This window comes from Periophthalmus magnuspinnatus, chromosome 7, assembly GCF_009829125.3.
Source record: "Periophthalmus magnuspinnatus isolate fPerMag1 chromosome 7, fPerMag1.2.pri, whole genome shotgun sequence".
NCBI lineage: Eukaryota > Metazoa > Chordata > Actinopteri > Gobiiformes > Gobiidae > Periophthalmus > Periophthalmus magnuspinnatus.
In genome coordinates, this window is record NC_047132.1 from 31,703,082 (window position 1) to 31,723,814 (window position 20,733).

At 40.6% G+C, this 20,733-nt stretch overlaps 1 protein-coding gene across 1 annotated transcript in view; it reads left to right on the forward strand.

Moving 5' to 3' along the window:
• The window catches only part of bmp7b (bone morphogenetic protein 7b), a 29,782-nt gene that overhangs the window by 4,190 nt on the left and 4,859 nt on the right, over positions 1-20,733 (forward strand). Inside the window, exons 2-5 of the mRNA XM_033969495.2 lie at positions 11,447-11,639; positions 16,529-16,677; positions 17,563-17,766; positions 18,623-18,699. Coding sequence (XP_033825386.1) covers positions 11,447-11,639; positions 16,529-16,677; positions 17,563-17,766; positions 18,623-18,699 — 623 coding nt within the window. The remainder of the gene's footprint in view (positions 1-11,446; positions 11,640-16,528; positions 16,678-17,562; positions 17,767-18,622; positions 18,700-20,733) is intronic.

Below are 20,733 nucleotides of genomic sequence, written 5' to 3' on the forward strand. Positions count from 1 at the left end.
TGTGAGCTTAAACAAAAAAGTGAAAAGGTCCTCTATCTCGTAATTAACATATAGTTTAAACATTATATAAAACTTGGATGAAACCATAGACTGTATATATAAATCGATGAAGCTAACCTGCTAGCCGCCACGTTCCAAGTAGGCTCTGTCGACTCTGGCTCCAATTCAGTTTACATTAGAAAACTGTGTCCCCTGTCTCTGTAACTGCTGCTGTCAGACTCGTCATTTTGGTCTTAAAATGTTCGTCTTTACCCGCTCTACATGATTCTGGTGTTTTTATTTCACTATTGTGTCTGTAAATCATGATATGAACATTAATAAGAGAAAATCAGGTGCCTTCTTTCCCCGAGGTCGCTCCTGTTAGCCTTAGCAACAGGTTTGTTTGACAGCCTCGCTCCGGATTGGCTCTTTGGTTGCTATGATACTTGTGGTCGGCTTCAAATTCGCCACATAACTGCTCTAGCCTCAGTGAGCTTCATTTGACTGGAGCCGAACGCTGTGGGTGACGTCACGCTGCCTTAGTCCACGTCTATGTCTGAAACACACATGACAGGCTTTAGCTATAATTAAATATTTCTTGTGACAGTAACCTAAATCTAAAAGTAATCGAAAAGCAGTCTTATGCGATCCTCTACTTTACCCACCCTGGTTCTTGTTGCTCCTTGCATTCCTCTCTACAGTGGTGCTGAGGTTAATACAGATGTTTCCCCGAAGGCCCGTGCAGATGTGCTCGGAAACTTTATCTTTTGTGAGTCCAACAAGTCCCCTCGTCTTGACCTTTGACCCCACCTCCAGTTTGTTCCCGATCAATATCTACTTGCACGAACAGCATACGATACAACACGTCCCCTGCGCTCACCTCCCCGAATCAACACTGGTGATGGTCACAAAGACCCCGGGTTTAATTAGCGAGGTCCAGTACGCTCCCTTCAGTGTTGCGTGATATTTGGTCTCCCGGCTTCTTCCTCGTGAGAATTGAACCTCCCGTGCTCAAAGACATCAAATATTTCAACACTTTCTCAAGTTCTTATTGTGTTTTTCCACACCCAGCCCCCCGTACCTCTCACACGGAGTCTTAAGCTTTTCCAAAATTATTTTCTTTTGTAATTAAAATCGTCTGCTATGCTTTGCTCAAGAAGATGCAAAAATGTCGACTCAAAATAAGTTATTCAATTGTTATGTTTTTTGAAATGCTAATGTAATTATAATTGCAAAAATAAAAGTGGAGAAGTGGTAGAGAAATAGACAGGGCCACTTGATACTTATCCAGTTGTTGTACTTAAGATTGGTTCTCTAATATTCATTCCATTGTGATGTTTTTCGTAACATCCATAGACTGTTAATATAAATGGACATAGCTAACCTGCTAATAGCAAGTGGTCTTGGGCATGCTTCCGGCTTCATCGATTTTGCCTCTAATTCACTTTACATTGGAAAACTTTGTCCCCTCTCTCTGTAACTGCTGCTGTCAGACTCGTCATTTTGGTCTTAATTGTTCGGATTAACCCGCTCTACATGATCCTGGGGTTTTTATTTTGTTATTTTGTCTGTAACTCAATATATGAACATTAATAACAGACGAATCAGGCGCCTTCTTTCCCTGAGTTCGCTCCTGCTAGCGTTAGCAACAGGTTTGATTGACAGCGTTGCTAAGCACCCGCTCCGTGCCAATCCAGCGGTGTGGGCGAGCAGTAGTGTTACGTTCAACAGCCTCGCTACCGATTGGCTCTTTGGTTGTTATGGAATTCCAAATATGCAAATCAGCTCCAAATTCGCCGCTATAACTGTTAGCATCGATGAGCTTCATTTGACTAAAGCTGAACGCTGTGGGTGACGTCACACTCACTTAGTCCACTTCTTTATACAGTGTGTGGTAACAACTTTAGACAGCACTTTTACATAAACCTATTTTCAGATAACAATATATATTTAGCGATACAGAATATAAACTCATGACTGCTGTTCATCTTTTGTTTTGCGCTGTAGGTCTGTCACGATAACACATTTTGAAGGGCAATGCACGATATAGACGATAAACGATAATATTGAAACCAAATCATAAAGCAGAATTATTCACAACACTGTTTTCTAAGTATACAGTATTGCTAAGTATTGCTGAGCTGTGTAAATAAACAGCAGAAGACCACACTTCAGTCATTAGTTGAAAGACATAACCACAAATGTCCCACTACTACCAAGAAAAAATCCCCACAATAAAACTTGATCCTCAAAAATGATTGCCCCATTTTATGATCGATATAGTGATCACTGTGACAGGCCTACTGCTGTGTATTGTTGTGCGTGACCAGTTTCTTTTCCTATTTGTAATCCCTTCTCTGTCTTGTGTACCTTTTGCCTGTGTGCTGTGGCCTCTACTCTGCCACTGTGAAAAACACTTGTGGAGTTTGGCCAAAAGGAATGTTTCTGGAGCTAATTAGTGTTATTGACTGCATGTTTTATGGCCTTCTGCTGGTCAGGGAGTGAATCGCAGCTCAAGAATGTTACTGTTGGTTCAGATAGTCCTGCGTTTTTTAAGGTGATATTTGAAAGTAACATGCTGAAAAACGTTATACTACACAAAATGGACTCTTGTGAGGTTTAAGTCATGTTATAATGTTGTTGCCGCCTCAAAAACAGACCTGGAGTTTTGTGTTTTGTTTCTTGTTTCATGTTTGAGTAATCCTGCATTATTAGTGTGTCTAGATCTCCAAACCTGAAAATGCTCTGTTCCACCTTGTGATGTCATAAAGTGGTAGTCACAAGGTGGAACAGAGCTTTTTTTTTTCATTTCAGAGAAGAAATCAGCCTAAATCTGCAGGGTTTGTGTGTTAAACATGTGTGAATGAAACAAAACACAACTGTGGTCTGTTTGTGATGAGAAAACAACATTAAAACGTCAGAAAATAGCGCAATATGGGGCCTTTAAAGATGCACCGTGTAACTTTTCCAGCAGGGGTCCGCCACCTGCTTGTCTCTTTGCGAGGAATGTTTCACAGTATGGCATTAAACTTGTCTATGTTGTATTTATTCAGATGATTTATCACATGAGAAACATGCATTCTTACTGTGAGTGGGATCGCCCCTCTAAAGATCTGATATGTAACGTGGCCTGGTAGCGCCTGGGAGTAGTCACCTTGTCTCCGTAGAGATAGATATGTTTAATGACTTACTGTGGAACATTTAACTTTAACACCATAGTTCAGTATTAAAGTTTCAGTATTTATTTTGATGGTACGTAAACTCCAAACATCTGCCATTCATCTTTAATCTTATTTTGTGTATTGCTTATTTACAGAGCTACAGCAACTGAATATATTTTTATTCAAATTTAACAAAAATAAACTTTAAAGGGCCAATATTACACAAAACTGACTCTTGTAAGTGTTAAGCCATGTTCTAATGCTATTTCCTCCTCAAAAACAGAGTGGAGAAGAGCTCTGTAATTGGACTTCACGTGGCCTTGAAATCTTAAAAGCTTATCTAACATCCAAAGTTATTTTTATAAGTAAAGTTAATGATGAACTAAGTTAGATTTATAATGTAATTGTGATAAATGTGTTTAAAGGTTCTATATTACACAAAACGGACTCCTGTGAGCTGTAAGCAGTGGTGGTGGTGTTATTTTCTCCTCAAAAACAGACCTGCAGTTGTGTTTTGTTTCATTCACACATGTTTGAGTCACACTTTATTATTAGTCTGTAACATCTGCAAAGCTCAAAATGCTCTGTTCCACCTTGTGATGTCATGAAGTGGCAGTTTCCATGTTTATAGCTACTTTTTACTTTTAGTTTAGTCAAGATTGGCAATTCGAGAAATTATGAAATTATCCATTCTAGTGAAGATGTGTGGAGTTTAAAAACATAGTGGAGCACTTCCTGTATCACCACATGATGACATCACAAGGTGGAGTGTTTTCAGTTCGAGACAAGAACTCAAAGTAAGTAAATATGCAGGATTTGTGCGTTAAACATGCGTGAACGAAACAAAACACAACTCCAGGTATGTTTTTGATGAGACGAACATTGACCTTTAAACCGTTACCTGTAATTTCTTGCAATTAGCCAAACCGTAAACCATTTTTGTTGATACTGTTAAAATGAATCAGATGTAAGCTAAGGTTCTATTTCATAACGTCACATGTTTTTCAGATTCTGTTAAACTCTTTAGTGTATTATTCTTTATTTGATAGTCACCTGTTGAGCCTGGGAGTCCTGTATGACATCTGGCAGTACATAACAGAGAGCTGGGGCCAAGCGGAGAAGGCACTTGCTGGGAGAGATGATGAAACACACTGCGGGTGGGATTCGACATTGTGGCAAATGGTCAAAAGGCCCAGATGTACAAAACAGCGGGTGTTCTCGCTATCCCAGTATGATGGACTGAGCATGCTCGGTGCCAGGAATGTAGAGACCATATTACCTTCTACAATCATTTTTCTCTGCTGTTCTAAACATGTGGCAGGTTAACTTGATCTTGAATCTTGAAATGCGTCTAAATGAAGACAGAAATGGTTGGAAAATGAGCCAGGGAATGATGAATGCTCCCTCTTCTTTTATGGAAGTTACTTTGGCATTGCCTTATCAGGAGCGCAGACTCCCCTCCCTGCACATCTGCAACCCCAGGTACCAAGCAGTGAAATCCACATGCGGGTGCAGCCAGGGAGCCTCGTTCTTTTCAAACCAAAACAAATAAAACATTTTTAGAAAGTATCATAAAAGAATACCAGACATTTTTAAGGCAACATGCACTGGCTCCGTGTGTTTACATTCTGTCCGATTTCTGTAGTCGAGCCACCTACCTCTTTCAGTCACCAGCTGCACCGGTGATGTATTCACCCTAGCGGAAATTGCGTTAGCTGAACCCTGTAATACTGGCCAGATTCCTGTGCAAGATCCAACAGCCAAAATCAAAGCCCATAAAAGCCTAGGAACAACTATACGCAAGTGTTTTTTATGATTGGCGGTGAAAAATTACATCCGTGCAATGTGCAATATGAACTTTCACGGGCTGGTTTGTATTTATTTTTGTACTGTCAAAATGCAGGAAGAAGCTGAGATTAAAGGTCCTATGTTACACAAAATTGAGTCTTGTGAGGTTTAAGACATGTTTATAAAAAACATACCTGGAGCTGTGTCTCGTTTCATTCACATGTTTGAGTAACACTTTATTATTAGTCTGTAACATCTCCAAACCTCAAAATGCTCTGTTCCACCTTGTGATGTCATGAAGTGGTAGTTTTCAAGTTAGCAACTACTTTTTATCTTTAGTTTAGAGTAAATATGCAGGGTTTGTGTGTTAAACATTTGTGAATAAAACACATAATAAATAAAACAACTCCAGGTCTGTTTTTGATGAGGAAACAACGTAGATGTTGTTGATCAGAAAACACTGTAATATGGACTCTTTAAACTGTTGTCTGTAATTTCTAGCAATTATCTAAACTGTAAACCATTTTTATTGATATTGATGAAATAAATGATAAGGTAACAGCTACTTTTTACCTTTAGTTTAGTAGAGATTGGCAATTCCAGGGCTGAAATAATCCAAATGATTCTAGTGAAGGTGTGTGGAGTTTAAAAAACACAGCGGAGCCCTTCCTGTATTACCACACGATGACATCACAAGGTGGGACAGAGTGTTTTCTGTTTGAGAGAAGTATGTTAAACGTGTGAATGAAACGTAACAAAACTCCCAAGTATGTTTTTCATGAGGAAACAGCATTATAACAGATCAGAAAACAGCGTAAAATGATCCCTTTAAGCAAAAGCTGTTTAAAATGTTGGTGTCCGCTTCCTTTGCCACTAGTGTAGCCTTCAGGGAGCCATCTCAAAATCGTAAAAAACGGTTTATGAAGTTGCCAGGAAATGTACTGCCACTGTGCTCATATTAAGTGAATGTCTCAGAGGTCTGTAAGAAGACTCGGGTAAAAAGGGTGTGGCTCATTCACTCACTAAATTAAAGCACCTCCAATAACAAGAGGTTAAGGGGAAGAGTGAGAGGGGAAAGTCAGAAATCTGTGGTTCCTCGAGTTGTTTTATCCTGCCGAACAGAGGAAGTGTGCTGGTTTTGGAGGGATTATCATTGGAGGATATATTCTTTGGCATTGGTAAAGTTTGTCACCACATTAAAACACATGCCAGAGTATGGTGACGGCCCAAAGTTAGGCTGTGGTTTTCATGTTTCCTTTGCTTCAAGGGAAAGTGCCTAATGTACTAGCTGTGATGTTTTTCTTCCAGTTTTTTTGACAGTGGTTAAGTAGACATAAGATTTGATCCAAACGCTAATGGAGGTTGGAGGTCAGGCAAGTACAAAATGCATCTCGGGAGAGCAAACGGATTAAGTTTTATCTTCCCCAAGTCAGAAATTACAACAAGTGTGTTTTATTGTAAAGAAAATGACTGGCCTTCTGCTTGTGCTCAGAGTCAGGACTAAACCAGGACTAAACCAGGACTAAACCAGGACTAAACCAGGACTAAACCAGGACTAAACCAGGACTAATAAATATGGACTAAACCAGGACTAAACCAGGACTAATAAATATGGACTAAACATGGGCAAATAATGGGCTAAACATGGGCTAAACCAGGACTAAACATGGGCTAAACATGGGCTAAACATGGGCTAAACATGGGCTAAACCTGGACTAAACATGGGCTAAATGTGGGCTAAACCAGGGCTAAACATGGGCTAAACATGGGCTAAACATGGGGAATCAGCGTTCCTGTTATTTGCAGTTAAAACCTGGAACAGTCTTCTTCAAGATGTGAGACAGGCCTCTACTTTGACGATGTTTAAATCCAGCCTCCAAATGGTTCTGTTTAGCTGCATGTGACTGAAAGGTTTTTATTCTGCATCTTCTCTTTTAATGTCAAATTTACGATGATTATTTATGATTTGATTTGTTGTATTGTGATTTGAACGTCTTTCTTGTTCTGTAAAGCACTTGTGTTCTTTGTTCGTGTGCCTCAGGAAATGTGCAGAAACAATGACTTAAATTTGTGCAAACTGCAAAACAGGCCAGAGAAATGAGGTGTTATACAATCAAAAACTACTTCCCCCAAAGCAGCAAAAGCTCAGTTGGTAGAGCGTGTGTCCACAAATCCGAAGGTTGGCGGTTCAAATTCCGCTCTCAACATAAACGTCATTGGTTGAGAGGTCAGATCCAGTGACACACGGTTGGAGGTGTCTGCGTACACTGGTGTGTGAATGGGTGAGTGGTTCCTTTTTGTAAAACTAGGCGTGTCGTGATATATTGAGATAAACAATAATATTGAAACTATTTTTTGCTACTGACAGCATTAAATCAAAGCAGGATAATCTCAGTAAACTGTTTTTAAATAGACAGTTTAATTAAAAGGTCTGAGCTGCAACACATAAACAGCAGATTGAACCATTAATTATCCATAGAAGAGACTTATTCAGCGTTCTACTGCTCAAATCTCTCCACTTTTGCAAATTAAATTTACCCATGATGAAGCCAAAATATAGTGTTCCATCTTTCATTTCCTGAACGATAAATTGATGTAGTAATTGAGGCTTATTTAAAGCGCTTTGAGTGCCTTGACAGTGGAAAAGCACTTTATAAAAATATGACCATTTACCCATTTTTGGATTCCTTTTAGCTCTCAAATATTGACCTGTTTTCCCTTGTGTTCACCCGTCACTTTGCAAACACATTAAACTCAACACCCATTAGAGTGCAAACCAGTTCTTAAACATGTTAGTAATGTACCGTGTAAGTAGTGTAAGACGCACTTTTATTCTTCTCTTGGTGGATAACCTCACTATTAAGACCTGTGGTTTACGATAGTAAGAAATCACAAGTTAGCATAGGTAATGGGTTGAGTCTGCTTAGTAAATCTTGAAAGGAAGAGAGTGGCCAATAACGCTGCGTTTCATCTTATCCAGGCCCCCCATTGCCTTCAGGCCGAGGATCTCACAAAGGTTTGATCTGACCACAAGTCTTAAATGTAAGGACTCCTCTTCCTGTGGTGGCTGGTTATACGTGAGCATGGGCCCGAGAGGCAGCTGAGAGGCACAGGGCTGCGGTGAGTTAACGATCATTAAGAGCAAGAAAGTTATAGCATCAAACTCCACTGACCCTGTCCCCTCGGCGGCAGAAATACATCACACACGCATGATGTCATCACAAATTGCCAGTGGCCAGGATGTTTCCAAACCTGATAATCACCCCACTGTGGGTAGTCCCCCGCTCCTCGGAGATCAGACCCTCCATGTTGTACAAACATGTCTTCTTCAGGACCAATATTTCTTCCATTTCCTCTGTTTACTGGATGGAAACTTTGACTTATTGTGCTGTGGTTTTACTGTTGTAAGAGTATTGAGATGCAGAACATCCTTGTATAACTTGTTTGACCTTTTCATGCAGTCCATTAAGTGCTTTAACTTGAATAATATTAGTGCATGTGAGAAAAAGACTCAAATCCAGGTGTACTGTAACAGAACATTTTAACAGTTTTCTTTATTTTGAACCACTGCTCGGTCCCAGAGAGGTGCGAGCAGGGTGCGACCCCCTCCCCGCTGTGCGGCGGAAGCAGACATGTTTGGACTGAGGGGTGTGAGGGCGCGGGACAGACACTTGAGCTAATGTGAGCCGTCAGGGCTGTCCGCTGCTGCAGCTAATGTGAGCCGTCAGGGCTGTCCACTGCTGCAGCGGGACCTGAGGTGTGAGAGAAGTGTCCTGAGCCAGAGACACCGGGAAACACTGTACAAGGAAAACACTCTGAGTCTGGCCTTGAGCTGTGCTCTGCTGAACGAGACGCTGGAGCTGCAGCTCTGTAGGGACATATAAATCTTGTGGATGCTAACAGTATACGGTAGTCGTTCTCTTGTTGCTTTTGGGATGAGCGATAAAGCCATCATTGTCCATGTTCCTCAGATGTTCTGCTGTGTAGTTATGCCTTATGTTGTTTCATGAGCCTGTCGTCGGGCAGATTACAGGCTTCTTCAAACAGAGAAGAGATGCCCAGTAGCAAAATGTTTACATACACCTCAAATGACAGTTTATCAAAGACCAGCATGTTTCATTCATAGACATGCAGGAGCATTTGGACATGATTACAGGAACACCTGTGCTCTGAAGGCTCAGGGCTTGTCATGTTTGTGGTGGAGTCTCTTTGTGACACAGGGTGTGATGGCTACTCACTTCCTTCCAAAGGAAGTTATAAAGACACCCGCTTGCTTCTAAAAACTATGGTCTAATGACTACCATATACTGTGAAGAAAGTGGATGCAGATATGTGGCAAAACCCTTTGGCTCTCTGAGTGATAGTGAAATGAAAGATCGATGGAGTGTCTACAGACAGTCTAAGAGGAATGAAAATGCAAAATGAAGTGATAGAAATAGTTGGTGTGGGTGTTTCACAGCAGCAGCCAGCTGCTGTCTCAAGCAAAGATAAAGCTCTTTTACAGTAAAGGGCTGGTCTGCTCTGAGGCACAGGTCTCTGGGTGTCTGTGCGGAGGGAGTACACCTGCGCTGGGTGAAGGCTGTACACAGCCCTGCAGCTTTAAAAAGACATAAAACTCAGATACGTGAGATATGGCACAGCTAAAACCTGTGAAAAACATGTTTTCTGCACATGCATGGTCTGAGGGTGTGTCTTTAATCGTTTTTATTGCCCTCTCCTGTTAATCCCACTTGTCTGCAGTCTGCCACCTCGCTGCTGTGTCTAAATCCCACACAACGATCATTAAGTGGTAATTACACCTGATTCAGCGATAAGTGTGAACAGAGTGTTACCATGCCGATGACTGCCAACAGCTTTAGCCACTAACAACCTCAAAATGTATGCACTGTCAACACATTCAGCGTCATGTTGTAAAAAGTAATCTGATGAAAGGCCTGATAGATGAGACGCCCACCTCACAGGCCGGGCACAAGTGCAGACAGAAAGTGGGATGTAGTTTAAAGTGCTGTGCAATGCTGAGCCTAAGTGGGACAAGTTGATAATGAGTTGCAGCGCTGTTATGAGGAACTGGCCTTGAACTGTATTGTTTTCTATAGGCGAGTGTTTAAACCATATGTGTGCCTGCAGAAGAGGAAGGACAATGGTGAGCCCAAAGCCAGGCAGCCTAATGACCAGCAGAGAGCGGAGCGGTCCCTCACTCAAAAGTAATTAGATCCTTCTTTACTCCAGCTCTGGCCAATCAGCTCACAGTGCAGCCTTTGTACCCGCTCCTTCTCCAACTGGCTTTAATAGAGATGCGGAGTCTGGGCAAAGCAAAAGCCTAAAGCCACGCTGAGAAAGTGTCAGGTGCGGAGTAGGAAGTCACACTGTACTTTCACACTTACCTCACTGCACCTGCACGACAACAGGGCAGACTAATTACATTACATGCTATGCCGTATTTATGTTATGGGCTAGCGGTTAATTAGAACTTTATTTTGATGTTTTGGCTTTTTTTACTCTCGGAAAGTCCTCATAGTAAAGCAGCATAACTTAAATAGTCTTAATGATCACATTTCAAAAGCTTTAAATATTTAGTCTTTTGAAAACAACAAAATACATCATCTGCTTTGGGCAGTACAAACCCTGCCAACCCTGTGCTATAGACCTTGATAAACGGAAATGCATGTGCTTCTGGTATTAGTTTAGTAGTTCACTTTGCTCCTCTCTTAAATTTAGACTGTCAACTGGATCTTAACTTGAAATATAATCACATTCACATTATTTTCCAAAATCATTCAGTGAGCACACTGATGTTTTGTAGATTATGTGGATGCAAACGATATAAATCAAATGTGTTGTTTTAATATAAGGTCACTCACTCTGTTTGTTTATGCGTGTGGGGTCCGACTGGCAGTTGATAAAGAGGCAGCCCGAGGAAGAAGCAGGACACGATGAGAGACGAGGCCCTGACCCCAGGACGTCCCGTGGAGACCTGAGAGGTTTGGGGTCAGGGGGCCAGTCTGGGGGGGGGGGGGGGGGGCAGAGATGGAGCGAGGGAGGAAGATGGAGGGATGGAGGAAGATGGGGGTGCGCCGAAACACTGGACTCATGAGAACCAGATGAAGGGCAGCCCTGACGACTCTCCAGAGCGTCCAGAGGAAAAGCAGCAGAAGAAAAAGAGGCCGTAAAGCCGTCAGGCTGGGCCTGTGTCTCTCTATCATGGTGCTGTGCACACCACCTGCATTTCTACGTTCAGTCTTGGGCCAACATGTGTATTGCATATGGTCTATAATGTATGTTTGGGACTAACCCAACTAGTTTTGTCAGTTTCCTGCTAACAAGTGATGAAGTGTGGCAGAAAATATACAGTAGAAATTTAATATGGCAGCTGCAAATGTTTATTCCTATATAAAATGGAACCGAATATGCCTTTTATGGTTTTACCTCGCTGTGACCTGTGTAAAGTGGCCTACTTGTGCATTACTTGATGTCCCTCATATGATATATATATAAGTATACTTATTCTTATTTTGCAGTGGAACATGACAAAGAGTTCTTCCCTCTGCGGCGGCATCATAAGGAGTTTCGCTTCGACCTGTCAAAGATCCCGGAGGGCGAAGCCGTCACTGCGGCCGAGTTCAGGATCTATAAAGACTTCATCCACGAAAGATTCGACAACGAAACCTTCCGCATCAGCGTGTACCAGGTGCTGGAGGAGCACTCAGACAGGTGAATACACAGTTTGTTGTTTTTTTTATTAAGTTTGTTCTAGTTCATTCTTAGTTAATGACACCTGCCAGTTGATATCAGCCTATTTTCCCTGCTATACTTTTCCAGTCACCTTCTATCAGTCTTTTCTCTTACTTTCTCTCATCCTGTCTTCTCAGCTATTCACCAAAACCCTTCTCCACCTCAGCAGCAGAACCATCTGTCACCCCAGCCACTCAAACCTTTTCTCTTCACAGCCACTCATGCCATTACATTGCCTTTTTTTTTTGGACAAGATGTAAGTTTCAGTTTATATTTAAAGTACAATTTCAGTACGTGTAAAACGCCTCAGTTGTAATCAGCCAACTTTGTGAGCCAAATCAAACTGTAGCCCCACCTTGTATGTGTTTAATCTGCGCTGTTCAGAGAGCGGCCACATGGTTTTACTAAAGGTTTCTGATGTCCGAAGGGAACAACAAAGTCATTTATTCCTTTGCCAGGGACAGGCCTGAGCGCTCGACACACTATCTGCCTTCTTTGAAAAGCGGTCAGAATTCACAACGAATGAACAATAAGGCGTTTTAGTCCAGTCCACTTTGTATCTGGACAATAGGGTGGACTTGGACATGCACTATTTCACGCGTTACATTTCACAGTCTCTGCTCGTGCAGCTGTTCCGAGGAGCTGGCTCTTTAGTTTGAGATTTTATGTAATTTTTTGGAACTAGACCTGTCACGATAACACATTTGGGTGTCACGTGTTATATCGCTACAGTGAAATACTGCGATAAACGATAATATTTAACTAATTATGATTTAAGTAAAGCAAAGTAACACCAGTAAACTGTTTTTAAATTGACTGTTTCATTAAAAGACATGAGCTGCAACAACTAAACAGCAGAATGTGCCAATAATTAGCCAGAAAAGGGACGTATTCACCCCTCCACAGCTCAAATCTTATCAGTATCATTACAACAAAAATTTCCAAAATATCCCCCGTATTGTGAAAAAGGTTGGTCAATAACATTTTATAAATCCCCAACAAAGATTTGATTTGATTTTACCCGTAGACTGTGTAAAGAAGTGGACTAAGTGAGTGTGACGTCACCCACAGCGTTTGGCTCCAGTCAAATGAAGCTCATTGAGGCTAGAGCGGTTATAGCGGCGAATTTGTCTGTTATTAATGTTCATATCTTGAGTTACGGACACAGTGGTGAAATAAATCGCCAGGATCACGTAGAGCAGGTTAATACGAACATTTAAGACCAAAATGACGAGTCTGACAGCAGCAGTTATGGAGAGAGGGGTGATAGTTTTACAATAGAAAGTAAATTGGAGCCAGAGTTGATGGAGCTGGAAGTGCGCACATGATCACTTCCTATCTGGGACACAGTTGCTAGCAGGTTAGCTATGTACATTTATATATACAGTCTATGATTTTACCTTTTATTTAACAAGGAGATTCGGAATTCTTTTTTGGCGAAGTAGCAGCCAACACAATCAATACAAAACAGTAAAATTAGAAAATATTAACTATACACTATAAAACCATTTGCATCTCTTAAGAAAAACATACACAGGTCACCACACGTCTTACTATTCTCTTAAACGTATCAAGTGACACCATAGGCTGTAATTTAAAGATCCTACGTTACACAAAATTGACTCTTGTGAGCGTTAAGTCACGTTCTAATGCTGTTCCCTCCTCAAAAACAGACCTGGAGTTGTGTTTTGTTTCATTCCCACATGTTTGAGTAACACTTTATTATTAATCTTCAAATCTCCAAAGCTCAAAATGCTCTGTTCCACCTTGTGATGTCATGAAGTGGTAGTATTAACAGGTACTTTTTACCTTTAGTTCATTAAAGATTGTCAATTCCAGGGCTAAAATTATCCAGGTGATTCTATGGTGAAGGTGTGTGGAGTTTAAAAACACAGCGGAGCACTTCCTGTTTTACCACATGATGACATCACGAGGTGGAACGGAGTGTTTTCTGTTTGAGAACGTAGCCTAAATATGCGGAATTTATGTGTGCTCAGTGTGGAACGTGGGCACACCGAAAAGTAAACACGAGGATGAGCTGATATTAAGGAGATTACCCTGGTGACGGTACCCTGAAAGTTTCCGCAGTATGGCTTTATAGCTAAACATGAACCAATACTGTTTTCTGCTAAATGTCAGTGATGTCCAGCTGTAACACACATAATAACACATTTTGAAGTTTTATATATCACTGAAGTAAACAGACAACGAAAAACGATAATATTGAAACTAATTTATGCCACTGACACAAAAAATCAAGAGCAGATTTAAACCACAAAACTATTCTAAATCTACAACATTGTCAAAAATCATGAGCTGCAATAAACAAACAGCAGAATGAGACACTTTAGTCTTTAGTTTTCGTCCGTAATGAGTCAGACAAGTTGTTAATTCGACCTTTTACAGCTTAAATCGTGTCATATTGCCAAAAAATAACCAAAAATGTCCCAGTAGTGGAAAGTAAACGTACACTTGATAAATATTGACCCTAAAAATACTGTTCCAACTTCATATATAGAACGATAAGCCCATATAGTGATTATTGTGACAGGCCTGTGTCCAGCCAACTTAACCACAAACAGTTCAGTGATGAGAGAGTCCAGTTTGTGCAGAATGGAAGAGGAATATACAAAAAAACTGAAAGAAAAGCTGTGTCTGTGTTTGTGTCCCACCTCTCCTCCCTGGCATTTAATACTAGCTACACAGGACGTCTGGGTGTTTTATTGTTCTGTCTTGTGTGATCTGTATATTTGTTTTTTGTTGAGTTTTTTGTGAAGCGTGTTGGTTAGCTGAGCTTGTTTTAAATGTCCTAAAAATACACTTGCATTGAACAGAAAAATTTAAACAAATTTTAGCTAAACAAGATAACTGCCTTCATATGACCGGATTATGCAGAAAATAGATACTTCCATGTTCTCGTCTTGGTTGTTGGTTTTTACTTAAGAAAGTACATTTCTATAATATTTTTCTTTTCAAACGTGGAATTTATTTACCATATTTTCCGGACTATAAGTTGCACTTTTTTTTCTTTTCATAGTTTGGCTGAGGGTGCGACTTATACTTAGATGAGGAATATAAATTGCATCTGAGCATATAATTTCACATCTTCGTTACAGTCACAAAGACAACCGCGTTTTTTTCTTCATTATTATGCTTTTTTAAATATATTTTTATATATATATGTATATATTAAACGCTCTGTACCTGATTTTTACTGTTTTAAAAACTTGAAAAACAAAAACTAGTTCATTTTAAACAATTGGCCGTGTTCCAAACTATTTCCTCACTTACCTTATGCATTCTGAGCGTCCTAATTATTCACCATGATGAGTTTATAAGTGCGTTTCACAACTTTAAGAGACGAGACGACATGACGATAGCAACATTAGCATGCTCAAAGTGCACTTCCTGGTTATGAGACAATAAAACGTTTTATAAAACATGTGGAAAAAAACTGGTACATGATCATCAAATAAAAACCCCAGGATCATGTAGAGCGGGTTAATACAAACATTTTAAGACCAAAATGACGAGTCTGACAGCAGCAGGTACAGAGAGAGGGCCGCAGTTTTTCAATAGAAAGTGAATTGGAGCCAAAGTCGATGGAGCAAGAAGCGCTGCCATGCTCACTTTATATTTAGAACGCGGCGGCTAGCAGGTTAGCTACGTCCATTTATACATACAGGCCCTTTAATATTCATAACATTTGTAAACTGTAAACAAATGAAATTTTTTTTTCTATATTATCATTAATCACAATTATTTTGTACATAATAATCGACATGTCATTTCCAAACCCTCCCATCCCCTGGTCTCTCCATCCAGCTCTAGTAAATAATGGACAGAGTGTGTTGTATGAAAGGACTAAACGTTTATAAAGCCATTATTGTCAATTAAGAAAATGAACTGCTCCCCTGGGCCTCACCATCTGGACCTCTTCCTCCCTCCCCCTCCTCCTCCTCTCCCTCTCTCCATCTCCCCTCCTTCCTCTCACGCTCTGCTCTATCTCTTCCACTGTTTCGCTCGTCACACTCCTCTGACCGTGAGCTCTGTCGTCTCAGCTGTGGTCACTCGGCTTTATACTGCGGTCCAGAGCGAGTACGAAGTGATCCATGTGTGGGAAAGTAAAAGGGACTGTATATGTACGTAAACATCATCTAAGTTTGTCCGCAAAAACGAGGGAGACATGTTCAAATCAGATGTAGCTCTTCCTGGAAACAAATATAATAAGATAAACTAAAATGAGATAATCTTTGGACAGGGGGTTACAGAGAAATGCTGATTTAGTCACAAAAACACTGGACACGACGGCCAAGTTATTTATGTTAAAATTTGGTGTTTTCTTCTCAAGACGATTATCCAAACAGAAAACATAATGACCAACACAAGTCTCTCATTTGGGTCGCCAGTTTCACTGCTGAAATCCAGTTGGTTTGAATCTAAAAGAACTCTTTTTGATCTGAGTCCTCGCTACCTAAACCCCAGCACCTGCAAGCTATCATTAATCCGTGCTAGTGCGGCCTGTGCAGCGAGTGAGAGAATTCTGGAAGTTCTGAGCTTTCATGAGGCCTGTGCATAAACTGAGAATGAGGAAAACTACAGGTTAAGGCATTAAAACCTCAAATCATATAAAAAAAACACATGCAACATTTAACATATTTATCTTAGACTGACATAATATTGCCTGAATATCTAAAAACATAGATAAAACATTTCTTTTTAAATATGAAATCATATTTGGAAGTCCTAAATACTAGTGATTATAGATGACGATTGAAAAGCAGTAGTAAGTAGTAGTCTCATTTAAAAATAATCTATACTTTTCAGTTGTGTGAGTTCATAACCTTTCCCTCCTGTGTGTTTCTCAGAGAGTCTGACCTGTTCCTTCTGGACTCGCGGGTCATCTGGGCGGCGGAGGAGGGCTGGCTCGTGTTCGACATCACAGCCACAAGTAACCACTGGGTCGTGAACCCGGGCCGCAACCTGGGCCTTCAGCTGGGTCTGGAGAGCAGCAGCGGTCAGTCACTTTTATGTACTGTGCTCATTTAGTGGCCTGTTATTGTACAGTTTTCATTTGTTTATCTGGAAATGTATGAAATGTTCAGTTTTATTCCATTTGTGCAGGTGTAAACTGACAGATTATAATTTACATTACCCTCTTTAGTTTTGTTTTCTGTTGTTTAAGTGACGTCACTGTTTTGGAAGTGTGTGGTCTTCCTGATGGAGGCTCATGGTGTGTTGTCAGCACATACATCAAACTGTTATCAGTCACATGACTCTGTGTCTGTGTCTTGGATAATGCCCTCAGAGCCATCAGCAGTGGAGCAGAAAATACACTGCACCGTGGTACAGATAAGATCTGTGGTCTGGCTGTTCCTCAGAGAAAACCTCACCAGCTCTATGTAGTTACTGAGATTATTGTGTCTTTTTAGTATGACAGCGTTAGATGCAGGAGAAACATAAGTAGAGTATTTGTGGCGTGGGAGGGGGCTGTGTGTATTTGCTCTGGATCTGGTCTGAAGGGTTATGGGCGAGCGTGTACAGACAGGCACATGGGACATCCCGCCGCCACAGGCGACCAGAAGCCTGGATTTAACACTAAACTAAAGGCACATTCTTCAGTGTGAGCAACAGATAGTGAGACTGAAGTCTGCACGCAGATGCATGTACACAAATACACCTACACAACACAAATACACCTACACAAATACAGCAGGTTTAAAGTGGACACTTCATCGTGGTCAGATAAGGTCAGAGAGAGAGAGAGAGTCTGTAACTGCCCCGCTCTCAGTGAGGGGAAGGTGAGGCATACCAGTGATTTCACAGACTCCTCTGATTGTATACATTGGCCTTGTATTTGTACCAGCACCTGTTTGACCCTGCTCTTTGTCTCCCTCTGCAGGTGAAAGCCTGAATCCCCGAGTGGCAGGCCTGATTGGACGCAGCGGGCCTCAGAATAAACAGCCCTTCATGGTGGCCTTCTTCAAAGCTACAGAGGTGCACCTGCGCAGCATTCGCTCAGCGTCCGGCGGCAACAAGCACAGGAACTCGAACCGCTCCAAAACGACAAAGAACCAGGACGCTCTGAAGATGGCCAATGTCGCGGGTACAGTCTTTATGTTTCACGACTCCTAGTTTAATTTGGCTCCGGTACAAAACAACGCAACACAGATGATTTCCACTCGCGGTTCTTATTTGCATAACACAAACCATGACTACTTGAAGTGTAAACAGGCAGACGGCAAGATTGATGTCATCCTCAAACTCAAAAGAAGGAGCCGCGTATGTGTTTCTTTGTGATGAAGGTGCGAGGGGCCACAGTTTATGTGAAGAGCTGAAACACAAGACCGTAATGCTCTGTTTATTTACACAGAACCAGCCCAAGTTCCCCGTGTGGAGGTAAAGCGTAGCTGGGTTTTTATGGCAGAACACGTGTGGGGCTCTGCAGGCCAAAGCAGGGCCACAACACATGGCCCAAATGGAACTTTTTTTGGATACCAGCGCTGAGCTAACTGAGTGATGAGAAGCAGTTGTATTTGATCATTCCCAGTGCGCACCACTCTAATGCACCACAGGGACACAGGGGTCAATGGAAGAACACAGGGAGGATGATAGCATTCGATCACAAACAGACAGGCTTAATCGCAAGAGTATGGAGAAAATATGAAGCAGCGAGTCAAGCGTTTTTAGTGAGTGAGTGCGCACACATCTGGACGAGTCGATGTGACCTCTGCTCAGGGTGGCCCTTCATTCGAAACAATTACCCAACTCTGCATGTATCTGGAGGTGATTTGCTCCGGGACTTGTTTATATGTTAACATTTAGTCAGAGAATCTTAGCGTCTGATTGTTTAAACCCTCTCTGTCTAATTAAGGTCTGACGATGTAAATAGTTTGTGTTGTGGTCGATTTGAAGAATGGGATTTGTAATTTATAACCGTCGTGCGCTTGTTTGTTACACAGAAAACAGCAGCACTGATCAGAAACAGGCCTGTAAGAAGCACGAGCTCTACGTCAGCTTCAGAGACCTGGGGTGGCAGGTAACGACTCCTCTTTAAGTCCATTAATGTTGATCCCGTTTCTGCTTTTTAACGGAGCGTTTAACAGCTCATAATGCAGTCAAAAGTTCACTCTTTATTTTTTACTACTTTCTACTTTCCTTATAAACACACAGAAGACGTCAAATATATAAAGCAAGATATATGGAATTATGTAGTAAAGAAAAAAACGTGAAACAGCTCTACTAAATATATGTTTTTTATATTTTAAATTCAAATTCTCAACCCTCACCCCTTGATTTGTCGAAAAATATCTTGACGACATAATTCCGTATATCTTGCTTCATATATTTGATGTCTTCCGCGCATGTATAAAATGTAGAAAGTAATAAAAAATAAAAATAAATAAATAAACTTTTGACTGGTATTGTATGTTTAAACAACACCAGTCAAAAGTTTGATTATTTTTTCTTCTTTTTTGACATATTTAAAGTAAGTGGAGGAATGGTCAGTGTTTGGGAAAAATACTTTGAAAATAGATTTACTTACAGAATACTGAATACCTGCATTAAGCTGTATTTTGTAACAGAGTACTGCATTCTGACTACCTTATTTTCAGGAGTATAAGTCGCACCAGCCAAAAAAAAAAGCATAATAATGAAGTAAAAAAATATATATTTCACTTATAAATCGCATCTGAGTATAAGTCGCAACCCCCGGACAAACTATGAAAAAAAAGTGCGTCTTATACTCCGGAAAATACTGGACTTAAATACTTTCATGTTGACTTGCGTTTAAATTCTAGAGCAAAGACGCAACATTAAAAACAGCTTTATGTTTGATTCAGTGTTTGTTCTGCATTTCCATCACTAATTGGAGAAGGAAAAATCTCATCTGCCTCACCACCGCAGCTGTGTTTTATATATTTTTTATTAATACCATGCAGTTTGGAGCCTAAACCGTGTGATCAAGTACTGCGATGTATTCTTTTGATTTTAGGAAAGTCAAATCAGTACCACCAAATGAAAAAGTAACTGCGCCAGAATACACATACTCACCGTTAGTATTCAGAGGCTGGGTATCATTAAGAGTGTGCTGATACGGTACATACCTCGATACGTAGGGCACGATATAATACATATGCAGTACTTTTCCATTTGATAAGATACGATGTAATTCCTCCAGGTACTACAGACACAAGACGAATTTATTGACATCCATCTTGCACATGAATCCAAATAAATACACTCGTGAAAACTAAAGAAACACATAGACAAAACAATAATTAACTTAATGAACAATAAAGACATTCGACAATTACCCTTTGAAAATAAAATACGGTCGACAAACTAACCTCGTGGGCTGCATACCGAGAGGGATTAACTGAAATATCTTCTTTCTTCTTAAATGTATCCTGAAACCGCAACCCAATCGTCTGCTTTTAATCATGCCACTTTTCTCATTTAGCTGAGATCGCTTCTTCTACGCGACGAGCATTGCTTCACGTGTACACATACGATATATTTCAAATTGATTCGATACGATTCAGTGAAAAATATAGGCTTTCGCAACCCCATTTTCACAAAAAATAAACATTAACGGTGCATTTATCTTCCGTTTACTGAAAATTAATGAACATAAAGTGCATGTTGCGAACTAGAAGCACACACCAGACTGTTTCATTGGACAATATTATTCATCCACAGCCAATACGAGCTCCATATTTACATTTACACAGGGACATGTGCAGTTAAACGGCTCTAAAGATCATAAAATAACTACTAAAGCTACTACTACTAAACTGTGATACTAAAAGTTTTCGCTAAGCCACTGTCTGTGCAAAGATAATATGAAACACACCTCGTTTAATCATCAAAACAGTGGATTAAATGTCAAATGTTCTGGATAAACAAGATTCTTTCCTCTAAACAAGCCACAAAATTGTAGAGCTGTGACAGAATAATTTAGTAAAATATACAAAAAAACATATCGATACAGCAGCCCACAATATTGACACTGTAATATTAAATTAAACAATACGTGGCATCGATATTTCAGTATTTTTGCACACCCCTA